Source organism: Triticum urartu, chromosome 7A (assembly GCF_056163025.1).
Source record: "Triticum urartu cultivar PI428250 chromosome 7A, HENAU_Tu73, whole genome shotgun sequence".
Lineage (NCBI taxonomy): Eukaryota > Viridiplantae > Streptophyta > Magnoliopsida > Poales > Poaceae > Triticum > Triticum urartu.
In genome coordinates, this window is record NC_141879.1 from 668,611,385 (window position 1) to 668,624,339 (window position 12,955).

The window sequence follows — 12,955 nt, forward strand, 5'->3', positions numbered from 1 at the left end:
ATGAGAAATAATGAGACTAAATTAACCCGCGCATGCCCTTGACCTTTTCCCTGAAAGGGATTGGGCTTTTTGTTCTATGTAGTAGGGGTAATGATAGAACGAGTAACACACACAGGCGCGCACGCACACAAACACACACATCTATAATGCCGCATAAGTGTATCCCTCAACAAATTTTCGGTAGGAATCCCAAGCAGTACATACAACATTGTTCAATGCAAAGATGAAATAAAAGTAAGCTATCCAGAACGAGCTTACTTTCGATACAGATCGACGGTGGACAAGATACATTTCGTTACAAGGGTACTCCCTTCCTCCTAAATTACGTGGTGTGCACATATTTCAAAATTCGAGTTGGACCACAAATTTAACCAACTAAACAAGGATTGTGGGTCACAAAACTATATCATCAAATTCTTGTTCGAAAAGATCCGATGATGAAAAAAATTATAACAGACAACACATACATTATTGGTCAAACTAATGGCCAAAGTTAAACGAAGAAAAACGAGAACGCCAATGTGAATGCGAACGGATAGAGTAATATAGTAGGTTCATGTGGCAAAAAAAAACAGTTAGAACCTCATCACAAGTTCACAAAGATATTATTTGGACAACCCATTTGGGCCCAGGGCCTTGACCCATCTGATTTTTTTTTAAATCTTCAGTCTATCGCCAATAAAATCACAGATCTCTTTGGTTTAGACATATGTAATCCACCTCTACTGTCTTCAGAAATTCAGCCAGTGTTGCAGTTAAACCGAAGCTCATCAGAACATAATTATTTCCATGTACAGTCATACACGATCTGGCCCTTTTCTTTCTGAAATCTGCAGATGCTATTTCTGTTCCTGAGGGCTCCATTGCATTTGTAGACACACTTTTCCGTTTCCTTCTCCTTTTGTCTTTTTCTTTTGCCCCTTTTCTTTTTTCTTTTCCTTTCTGAAATCACACTTAGACATCTGATTTTCCATCATAAAAGATGTAAGAGAGCCGTGGCAGCCCATAAATTACCCGAGCCGTTTGAATTCAACACGCCGGTACTATACTGCTTGGGAGCTTTTTGACAGAGTGAAAAATTACTAGCAGGTTATCTGGCAGAAGGCCGTATAGGTTTGCATCCAGTCATCAGCTGAAGCTAAGACAGTGATAATTCTCCTACAATTAATGCTTGATCAACAAATGGCCTCGAATGCTTCATCATAACTGCTGACAGGGAGGGTCCACTTGTCAGCTTATCCAAGGCGACACACTGAATGTGAGTAGTGAGTGCTGACATGGAGGACTACCCCTGCAGAACGACACAAAGAAGAGCAAAAATGTTTTTCTGTGTGTGTGTGAACAAAGAAACAGAAACAACAAGACCGGACAGGACTAGCCCCTGAAATCAATTTTAATGCTAGAAAGAACGGTTCCGGGCAGTTTACGAATTTAAGCATTTCAAATTAAATCTCATCCCATCTCAACAGAACACCGGCAACGAGAAAACACCTACACCGCACCTGCTGATACGGCGAGTTCGGAGGCGGAGACCAAGCTATGGATTTCAGGACGGCACGAGAACTGTACAGACCAAGCTACAGATTTCAGGATGGCACCAGAACTGAACTTCAGGGAATTCCAGGCACCGAACGCCAGCAATACAAAACAGCACACACACCGGTGAACTTCGATATGAGCACGCCTCAGATGAAGTCCAAACACTATATGAGCAAATAACAGAAGCATAAGTTTTAGAAGCACATTTCAGAACTCCCATTCCATTTCCATAGCATCAGGGTGCACACAGAAAAGATGATCATAACGCTTCATTGCTCGCCTATGGATTAGGCGGTTGCTCGAAACTCATGGACAGCCTTATGAGCTGCACATGCTCTCTTTATGATGTTCAATTCCTTGACTACATCATCTATCTTCATTCTGTGCCTTGGGCAATCCTCGCAGCAAGCTAGGGCAAGCTTAAACATAGGATATAAGAATATATCAATGATATGCTGCGTGTCTCCGCTGTAGGTTGCACTAGCATCCAATATTTCCAGTAGCTTATCAGGATAGGACATCCTGTCACACCATCCATGAAATTGTCAGTTGGCCTCCTTCCAGTAAATATTTCCAATAGCAACACCCCATAGCTATATACGTCGCCTTCCGTGGAGGGTTTGGATCCTGAGCCATACTCTGAAAAACATGTAGACAAATATGTTACTCGCTATGCAATGAGTAGACACAAATTTGGCAGATTTCACTCATCAATTCAATTTAGCTTGTCAAGTGAAATCTGCCAAACTGATATTGAATCAAATAATATAAATATAAATATTCCTAAATGAGTTTAAAATGTTGCTGACCTGGTGCAACGTATCCAATTGTGCCTTTAATTACAAGTGAGCTGCTTTCGGTTCCACCACCACCATGCTCGCATTCTTCAGTATGCATTATCTTTGCTAGACCAAAGTCGGTAACGTGCGCAACAATGTCATCATCTAGAAGGATGTTGCATGGTTTGATATCACAGTGAACTATGGATGGCTCAATTTGATGGTGAAGATATTCTAATGCCTCTGCAACATCAAGAGCAATGCATAGCCTTTCCATCAAACTTAGCCTTCTAAAGGTCATGCTGTTAGTCATTGCTTTTGGATGCAGCCACTCATCTAAATTTCCATTGCAGACAAATTCTAAGACAAGTGCCTTGAACTCATCACCATTACGGTCCAAACTGCTACACACAGTGATCACTTTGACGAGTTTCCGGTGTCGAATCTTCCTTAGGGCTTCACACTCTCTCAAGAAGCTTCTATTAGCTCCTCGTTTGCCAAGATTGAGAACCTTGATTGCTACAGTATATAAACTCTCATCAAGATTTAGAGTTCCTATGTACACGTTGCCGAAACTTCCAGAACCAATCAAATTTGCCGGTGAGAATGACTCTGTTGCTGCATCTATCTCAGCATAGGATATCCTCTCATGCATCTCATGGCGAAATTCGATTTCTTGATCAGCACCACTGTTTGGTTTGATTCTTGTCTTCATCAAGTAGCATGCAGTTAGGGAGCACATGAAGAAGATCAAAATTCCAACAATGCGAAAGAGTATGACTCGACGCCGATGCTGCGAAGCCTGGCTATATGGGCATGAAGGGAGTTGCAAGGATGGGGGACCCCCGCATAGCATGCCATTACCAGGGAGCAACAATACAGTGGCATTGTGAAAGATCCCTGTATTTGGAACGGGGCCAGATAAGTTGTTGAAAGAGAGGTTTAGATACGTTAGGAGCTCCAAACTCAGGAGGAACTCAGGTACAGGTCCTGCTAAGTTATTATTGGAAAGATCCAACTTTTCGAGGCCTCTCAAAGAAGAAAAGCCTCTCGGTATTTGCCCTTGCAAAATATTTCCTTGCAAATTTAGGAAATTCAGTTGGACGCAACTGCTGAGAGCGTCTGGGATTTCACCAGACATCTTGTTCATTGATAGGTCGATTATGCCAAGGCTGTTCAACTTCCCTATCTGTGTTGGAATGGAGCCACTTAGAGCATTGCTGGAGAGGTTGAGAAGTAAGGTAAGAGAGGGAATACTAAGTATCTCCTGTGGGATTTCCCCCATCAAGGAGTTAGCGGAAAGATCCAGAGATACAAGTTTTGTGAGGGTACCAAGGCTTGCTGGAATGCTGCCATCTAGAAAGTTATTAGATAGAGAGAGGTTGCTCAATTGTGTGATATTGCCTAATGACTGTGGAATCCGCCCATAGAATCTATTATGGGATAGGTCAAGATACTGGAGGCCAGGAATCTGGCCAATATCCAGAGGCAGAGTGCCCGTGAAAAGGCTATTTGCGAGGATGACCTTTCTAAGTTTTTGAAACTTTCCTAAACCTGCAGGTATGGTCCCAGCTATTTTGTTTCTGCCTATTGTAAGCCAGTAGAGCTCTGTAGATAGGTTGGCAATAGTGACTGGCATAACACCTTCGAGGTTGCTTTGTTCAAGGTCTAGTATTGTCAGGTTGCTACAGTTGGTTAAGGATGTGAGGAAATCCCAATCCCTACGCTCTGTGGTTTGAAGAAAATTGTGTCCTAAGGAAAATATCCGGATATGACCATGGATGCCAATGTCCTGTGGAATCAGCCCATGATGCTGATTTCCGCGAAAAAACAAATCTTTAAGTGCGGATGCATTTGACAAGGAGGCTGGTATTGGTCCAACGAATTGGTTCCCATTTGTGGCGAAAATACATAGCTTGGGAAGCTTAAAGCCAATATCAAGTGGCAGAGATCCTGAAAACTGGTTGAAGCTGATGCGGAAGTCTGTGACGGAAGAAAGATTGAACAAGGATGGAGGAAAAGGGCCTTCCAGTCTGTTAGCTGTGATGTCAAATATAACAAGATTAGCCATCTTACCAGGAGCTGGAGAGAGATGGCCATTGAAACTGTTCTGGGCTAATCCTAAGTGTGTCAGTGAAGTCAGGTTGCCGAGCCAGCTGGGGATTTGGCCATGGAAGTAGTTGCTATGCATGCTAAGGTTCGTGAGTGCTGTGAGGTTGGAGAATGACATGGGAATATCACCAGTCAGATTGTTATGGGTAACGTTGAGAGATGTGAGGTTTGATAGGAGACCTAGAGAAGCAGGCATGGAACCATAGAGGTAGTTCCTGCTCAGCAACGGCACCGTGCTCGTGCCATTCCTGACAGGGTCCCAAGACCAAGAGGACAGTGCCTCTGTAGGATCACCGGTTATCAACGGTTTGAATGATAGGAGCACAGGGAGATCGGCGCTGTAGTTGCTACTTTGGTTGCTGGTGGGTTGAGAAGAGCTGGGTGTGAGATAAAGGAGGGTATGAGTGAGAAGATGGACCATGAAAAGCTGCCATGCATGTCTTCATGGTTGAGCAAGGAGGTGGAGATCAGGGTGGTGGGTGGAGCTGTAGGTCCTCAACGAATGTAGTACCCTGCACTTCTCTCCTTGTGTACATGTCGTTAAATAGGCGATAATCCCTATCACTCTCCGGGGTCGGCCAATGAGAATATTGGATGCTGGTATATAACCACTTATTTACAACAAATCTCTCAATCACAAGTGAAAAAAGTGTGTGTGAAAATGACTAGTGCAATGTTCAGTGTCTTGTAGTTGAAGGTGTGACATAATTTCAACAGTTTGAAATATTCCAACGATGTTGCAGGAAACGGCAATAAATTGGATGTGGAGAAAAGGCAGGTTAAGTTGGAATTTCATGTTCATGTGGCGCAATCATATTGCCAATCAGAGAATTCGTCACTCCATAAAATCCGATTTCCCATTGGATGTAGACCTGTGCAGTGCAGACTTTCCTCTACTTCCATGCCATGGGCTGATTTTCCCATTAGATTAAAGCAGCCAATTCAAGCCAATAAGATTAGTATCTGATTCACCGAGCTTGCAAGCTCTGAAACTAAAGCAGGAATTCATCAAAAATAATCTCGAACACACGTGTAGGAATTCATAAGAAATAATCTCTGAATTGAAGCTTGCAATCTCGAACCTTCAGGCTTCGCAGCCTCCATGAGCACCGGGCCAGAGGTGAGAGCACCGCCATCGCCACCGGCAGCTCCAGCCGACGGGGGCCACCCGCCATGAGCGCCGGCGTGGACCGCATCCCGACTACCGCCGTCCCGGCCTCCCTCCCCCACTTCGTTGGCAAGGAGGTGCCACGCGGTGGTGGCGCCGCTCCAGTAGGCGGCCAATGTCGACGGCTGTTGGGGGCGCGGCGTGGGTCGATGGGTGCGGACGGGGGCCGCCGGCCGATCTGTGGCGGAGACGCCGGAGAACGGGAGGGGCGAGACAGGTGTGTGCCTGGGCTGGGCCGGGGACGGTAAGAAATCAATCGCCGGCCGTCCGTGTGGGTATGGACGGCTGTGATGTCGGCCAGGTGTGGAGTTAGTCAAAGCTCTCGCCTGATCCTGCGCTGCTTCGTTGCATCTCCGTTGGTGAAGGATATCGTTCAGGTTTGCCAAGAAATAATATTGTTCAAAAGAAAATTGCTGGTGAGCAAATGTAATGTTGCAATCGCCTAAAAACGTGATGATGATGAGGCAAAGGGTTGACAATGCAGATGTGATGGTGGTCGCCGGTGGCGCCGTCCGTCAGCCTCGACATCAAGGGTAACTTAGAGCATAATTGTTCCGATGTCAAAAGTTGGCATGCCAATATTCGACAGATGCCAAATATTTGACTATTGGCTACCAACTTTTCTTGTCAATCTCGCAAAAAAATACCAACTTTTGATTTTGTCAAATATTGGCAATGCCGCATCAAACCAATTATGCTCTTATTGCCTGGAGTCTCACCTGCTGCATATTCTGGAGAGTTGTAGAAGCATCTGGCGCCCTCAGGGAGCTTCTGAATACTGCTGCCGCTATTGCAAGCCCTGTCTCCACACTGCATGCTATCTACTGGCTTCACTGCAAGTGGTATGAAGAGAAAGAAAGGGCCTGTGTAATTCTGGCATCGTATTTCTTTCTAGTGGCTGAGTGATGTTTAGTTTCTGGGAGTTTGATGAAAACTTAGCATATTTCTGAATCATGTGGTTCCTGTAGGTTTTTTTACTTCTTTCTGCACGTATTGCGTGACCAGCTTTGTTGAGCTGGGTTCATCCTTCTTATCAATGAAAATGGAGACAAGGAGCTCTCCCTGGTGATCTAAAAAAAAGGATGAGACAGTCCAGGACTAGCCCTTGCCATTTTAAAAGACAGAACAGTTCCCAGCAGTTCCTGAATTTGAACATTTCAAACCAATTATCATCCCATCTCAAACAAACACCAGCAACAAGAAAGCATCTACACCGCACCTGTTTCGATGCAGCGAGTTCTGAGGCGGAGACCAAATCTACGGATTTCAGGGTGCCACCAGAACTCTCAACAGACCAAAGAGCTACAGATTTCAGGATGCACCGGAACTCAGCACAAGGAAAATCAAAGTTTTCAAACACCAGCAATACGAAACAAACAGCACAGAGGTGACACATAGGTGAAATTTGACATGAGCACGCCATGGATGAAGGCATGAAGCTCAAACGCTTTATGATTAATGACAGAAGCACAAGTTTTAAAAGTCACAGTATTGTTAGGGCAGATGCTCATTTCAGAACTCACATTGCACAGCATCAGGCTGCACGTCGTTACATTGTAGTGGAGAATACACCCAGCTGGATTATTATTCAGCTTATTATTTGCCTTGATAGGATACTCGCAGTATCTCAAACGTTTACACAATAACACATATGTACATCCACGAGCGCATACTTATCGGTGTATACATACAAGAACCATCTTGAGCTATGCCCCACCCTAGGGAAAAGAATTGCTTGAGCACACAAAACTGGCTATCTACACCAACTTGATAAGCAACACTAGCCTAGGGTTAGAGCATCATCTCGGAAGCTGTACAAATGTCACTGCCCCAACCAACATTCATAAATAGCCAGACTAGACGCCGACAGGACCAGTACAAGGAGAACACAAGCGTCTCTTGGAAACAACTGAAGCTGCTATGGTGAATGGCTGATGCTCGCTCACTCACTCGTTACCCTGGAAAACGCAAATGGTCACTGTTCAGATGCAGTACATTTTTAGGCCACAAGCATATGAACATGGAAAGAGACTGAATTCTTACATGGATGGGAGATGGCTACTCTGGGACCCGAGATTTTCCATGCCTTCAGGTTTATTTTCGTCTCCACCAGAACCATACGACGAGAGCAACTGCCTCTGCAATCAAAAAAAGGTAAATCAGTCGGTTCAGAACAATACACTGGAACAAATCAAGCAATGAATTAATTTCCATAGTTGTGTGCAAAATACATGCAATGCCGCTTATCAACATGGCTAATACTTCCTCCGTCCTTTAAAGAGTGTACTTCCAACTTTCTTGGAAAGTCAAACTTTTTTATATTTGACCGTGTTTATATAATAATACATCAACATTTATGCCATCAAATTAGTAGCATTAGATTTGTGATAAAATATACTTTCATCACATACCTATTTAATTTCACAAACATTGATATATTTTTGCACAAACTTGGTCAAACTTTGAGATAGTTTGACTCTCCAACATAGCTGGAAGTACACTTTTTAAAGGACGGAGGGAGTATGTACCAGCGGTTATCTTTGAAGACCACAAAATTGCATCATTGCAGGGTTGTTTAGGGAATAAATGTTTCATATATTATTTCTAAGGTCAACGCATCATTACAGTTTTCATGAAGATCAACGATCGCTCAGGAGTGTAATGCTTGAAAAAGATGGATACAGTTCAAATTCCATCAGATAGTCCGGGGACAGAGATAATCAAAGCGTGCTAGGGCACTGTAGCTACCTGATGTGCTTCCATAGCACTAACAGACAGTTGCTATGAACATATATATCAAAGATGTTTATCAAAATTACATGTTTTCCCTTAAAAATATGAACACTGGCAGTCCATAAAATTAACTGCTAGTTGACCTTTTGAATTTTTTTCCCTAGCAAAAAGCATGGGAAAATGTTTTTTATGTGGTCGTTATACGGTACCATATCTATATATAAAAGTTGTGGCGCCCCTCCAGACAAGGTCGTAGGCCCTGGAAATATGCTGGCTGAGCAGGCAGGGGCACGGGAGGTTAAAGCAGGAGCACATGCCTTCTCCCATGAACTGGAGAGAGAGAGAGGCAGCAGAATGCGCTTCTCCTGTGTAGGTCTCAGAGAGAGATGAGAGGGTGGGATTGGGCTGAGCTTTGCATCGTCTTCTTTCCTTTATTTTATTTCATTTTGTGCTATAAGGCAAAGATTCTTTGTGCCTTATTTCCATGTGTTTGCAAAGGGTCATAGACTTATACTAGGTTAGGAGTGTGCAGCTATTTAATTTGTTAGTGGCTCTGAGTTACAGTCACACCAAGTGTTGTGATAGAATTTGTTGCCATACACCACAAGTTTCATAAAGTTATGAAGGAGTTGGGTTGCCACAAAATGCATTATACATTTAAAATCTTCAACAAGATTTCAGCACACTGTGCACTGTCAAGGACCCATGACTTCGAAATCAGAATACCTAAGAAGGGGGGAAATCCATTTCCATTATTGTTGTGAAGCATAAAGTGGAATTTTAGGGTGTCCTAGGAATCTGATGTAACCTAACAATGATAAAAATATCTGAAAACACTGCTATCACCACTGGGTCGAAGTATGGTGTGGTCAAGCACAAGGATAGTATGCAAGGACTAAGAAGCATTAGAACATCAATATAAGGCAAAGAAAGAAGAAACAAAACTTACATGGGCCTCAAATTCTGGGTTAATCAAGTTCACCGATAGATTTCGCATGAGCAGTAGTACCTGTAGATTAGTCACTTCAACAGATCAATATTCATTGCAAGTGAAAAGGAGAAGTTTGTGTGTGAAAAATACAGATAAGCATATGATAGTAATAAAATGCATGAACTCCAAGTGGTGAATGGATAACGATGAAATGCAGTACACGAGGAAATTTAACAAAACTATAAGGAATGAGAGCATCAGGACTAAGGACTGTTTATTAAATGCAAAATGTAGGTGATCCTTCTTCGTAACTCGCACATATCTAACACATTACTGCAAGATTTTACAAACTCTACAAAACATTGTAGCTTCTAATTTTTATTCTAATAATAAAGCTGGATAAGAGAATTATGACAAAACATTCAGAAACTATCTCTCCTATGATCATGTTAATCAAAAGGCATGACTATTTTAGTCTTCTTTGGTAGTCAACAAATATTTATACACGAAAACTATAGCCAAGACTACAGCCTGAACTAGCAAAAAGGAGGTGGCAATTTGGCAGAGACATACAGGAATTAGTTCCATTGAAATGGGAAAGCTAATACAATGGTGAAACAACAAAACTGTTCTAATAAAAATTGAGGCCTTAGAGCAGACATACCGTTTCCACATCAATAGGATCCATTGCCTTTAACCTCTGCAAATGCCCAGTTGTATCTGGATCGAATACACTTCCCAGGAAGTTGTATACTTGGGAAAAATCTGGCATAGCTGCACGTGTAACCAGGGAGCAGCAGAGGTAAGAATACATACAGTGAGAAATAGAATCGATCTCACAGAGATATCTCTAGCTTAAAGTAATGTTTAAATAAGAAAAATACATCATACATTCCATAGTAGGTAAGGCCTAAGCTGATGGCCAAGAAAACAGTTGTGAGGATGGATTTGCACGGGCTAAAGAGGAAACTTACCCCGCATTTGTGGCAGCACATTTTCTTGTTCAACTGCTTCAGAGGTTGGCCACGTTCCAGATTGGCTCTCTATACTACTAGAGCAGTTATTTGTGGCAATGGCACTTGTAACTGTCATACATGTGAAACTTCAGTACTTCCTTCATAAATCGTTAGTCTTCAATCGGCATTATGACAATAGTGAATAACAGACCTTGTGTAGGTTGAACAAGAGCATTGTCCCAGGAAGGCACCACGGCATTTGCATTTGTGCTTGGTACAACCATAGATGCATCCATAGACACATTAACACCATCTTGATCCCTCGGAGGAGGGGGAGGAGGAGCAGGTTGTTGTGATAAAACAGCTTGGGATGCTACAGGGGCTAAACAAATTTTAGTTAGCAAGCGCTGAACTGCTGAAATAGAAACAGTTCACGCTGGAGACTAGAAAGTAGAAACATGAGCGGTAAGTACCAGTTTTAGAGGCCTTCTGCGGATATGGATGGGCTGCCTTACGCTTCGGCCGAGGCGGAGGCAAATGTTCGCCTGTACCGTTCTTCTGAACCTTCAAAAAGTACTTCTGTGCATGGCTCCTTATCTGTTACAGAAAATGCGCAGCGTGCCAAGAAGGTTTAGCACGCCAACTTTTTTCATGATATTGTGGTTTTAAACAATACAAGAGTGCAACTTTTGTAATGAGACTCAACTTGTTTCACCAGTATAACTTAAGTGCACCAAAAGTTGAACAATTTGCTTATGTAATGTGTGGTACACTAAAAGGCTTGACCAGCATTATTCAAGTTTTGCTCAGCTAGCATTTGCAAGGAGTTGTAGATACTAATATAGCTACCAACTATACCTGTATCACAGTTTTTGAGCCAACAAATGCTTCTATCTTTTTCCAATCACGATCAAACCTATAATAACAGACAAAAAAAAGAGGTGAATCCCTTTATAGTAATACTGTCAGTTACATACTCGCTACCTATAACTAATATAAATGTATAGCTGAACCCCTTGTCAAAATCAACTTTTTCTGCAGATATACACCATGTTCTCCAACCAAAACCCAAAAGTATACAATCCTGATGATACATCAGTTGGACATGGATCCTAACTTGCAAAAAGTACAATAAAACCTCCCCAATGCCTTGAAACAAACATCTAATAAATAAAACACATCTGCCTTTTGTTAGTATGCACGCCCTCTGCTACCTCTGAACCGCGCGCCAAATGCTTATACCACATTTCAGCCAGAGAAAGAATCAAAATCCAAAAACTCTATGAACAGCCCAAAATGCTACGCGTGTATCGAAGTGCCTGGGGGCAATTCTAACAGATTCGGGAAAAATCTCACCACCCAATTCGGTCCACAACCAAAACCAACTAGGAATCGACACGCTCCGCCCAAGATAAAGCATCTAAAGCAGAAATTTTTCACATTTCGCGGAGCGGATGCGCAGACCGAATCTATCTACCGAGGCAAAAGAAGATGCGCGCCCGAGACGAGGGAGGGGGCAGGGGCAACTCACAGCTGCAGGGCCTCGAGGAACTTGTCGTGCTCGGGCTCGGTCCAGCTCTCGCGGGACTTGGTGATGGTGTAGGGCTTCCGGACCTTCATCCTGGCGTCCTCCGCCGCGTCCGCCGGCACGGCCATCGGCGGCCCCGCGGCCACCGCCACCTGCTGCTGCTGCTCCTTCCCCTTCCCCCCTTTCCCCCCTCCCCCACCCCCTCCGTCCCCTCCGCCTCCCCCCACCGCGGCCGCCGCCGCCCCGGCCTCGAGCGGCTTGGGCGTCGTGCTCATCGACACCATCCGCCGGCAGACTCTCTTGGCCGACCGGCTGACTGTACGCCCGCGGTAGGTGCGCCGCGGGAGCTAGGGTTTCCGCCTCCTCTCTCTCTCCCTGGTGCGCGTGCGTGCGTGTGGCCTGGCTGCTCGGGGAACGAATGGCTCGGGTCTGGATTCCGGAGCGGGATGGCTCGGGTCGGGCCGCTCGCCTTTTCTTTTCTTTCCCTCTGGTGCGGTGCGGTGTGGTGCGCGCGCGCGCGTGTCAGGGCCGAAAGAGAGATGGTCATGCCTGCGCGGCTGCGGACGTCTCTGGGGGCTTCGCCGGGCGTCCGGCCGCTCGTGGCCACAAGCGTGGCGCGGCGTGGTCGGCCGGTTGGTTGGGACGGCCATGATGCGGTTCGCGCGCCCGATGCGACCCGTGCGAGCGCGAACCACGTGGGCCTGCGCGGCCGCCGGGGGAGCGCCGCCCGGAGCGGCACCGGAAAGTCGGTTGGATTCGCTCCTCTTTCATTCTCCCCTGGCGGTATATGCTCCACGCGGCCGCATTTTCTTATCTTATTCCAACATGTCAAAGGTCCTGTTAAAGGTTAGAATTAGATTCTAGCCTGAACCAAAACTGAACTAACTCTAATCAAAGAGGTGTTTGAATGGCAAAATTACATTGACAATAAATGCTCTTTCTCAATCATTTGGCTACTTTGGCCCCTATTACCTGCTAGATTTGGCGGAGCGGGTCTGGCTGAGGCAAAAGGGGACGCGCCCGGCAAGGAGCTGCGCTGGCCTCTCGCGTAGCCCGCTGACCGAATACGCCGTCCCTACGCAAGGAGTCGCGCTGGCCGAGGCCGACGGAGACAGGCCGCGCAAGGAGCCACGACTGTTTACCGGCGGGCGGACGGGCCGCGGGGAGACGGGGAGGTTGGAACGGGAGGATAGGGCGGGGCTGCTTATT

General features: G+C 45.0%; 2 protein-coding genes across 3 annotated transcripts; both read right to left on the minus strand.

The window, feature by feature from the left end:
* Window positions 1-224: 224 nt before the first annotated feature.
* LOC125525295 (receptor kinase-like protein Xa21) lies at window positions 225-5,654 on the minus strand. The gene is given in 3 exon segments (XM_087537395.1): window positions 225-2,065; window positions 2,068-2,178; window positions 2,349-5,654. Coding segments are annotated over 3 exon segments (2,853 nt in total). The 5' UTR covers window positions 4,852-5,654; the 3' UTR covers window positions 225-1,826.
* A 1,504-nt stretch (window positions 5,655-7,158) lies between these two features.
* LOC125525296 (protein REVEILLE 3) lies at window positions 7,159-12,176 on the minus strand. 2 transcript variants are annotated; one of them, XM_048690294.2, is made up of 9 exons: window positions 11,750-12,176; window positions 11,077-11,134; window positions 10,692-10,815; window positions 10,430-10,591; window positions 10,237-10,347; window positions 9,927-10,036; window positions 9,281-9,340; window positions 7,642-7,736; window positions 7,159-7,556 (listed from the first exon to the last, which is right to left on the minus strand). In XM_048690294.2, the coding sequence occupies exons 1-9, from the start codon at window positions 12,028-12,030 to the stop codon at window positions 7,541-7,543; spliced, it is 1,017 nt and encodes a 338-aa protein (XP_048546251.2). In that variant the 5' UTR covers window positions 12,031-12,176; the 3' UTR covers window positions 7,159-7,540. The 2 variants fall into 2 exon arrangements, with proteins under 2 accessions (XP_048546251.2, XP_048546250.2); XM_048690293.2 differs by having other exon boundaries at window positions 10,430-10,600; window positions 11,750-12,175.
* Window positions 12,177-12,955: the final 779 nt, after the last annotated feature.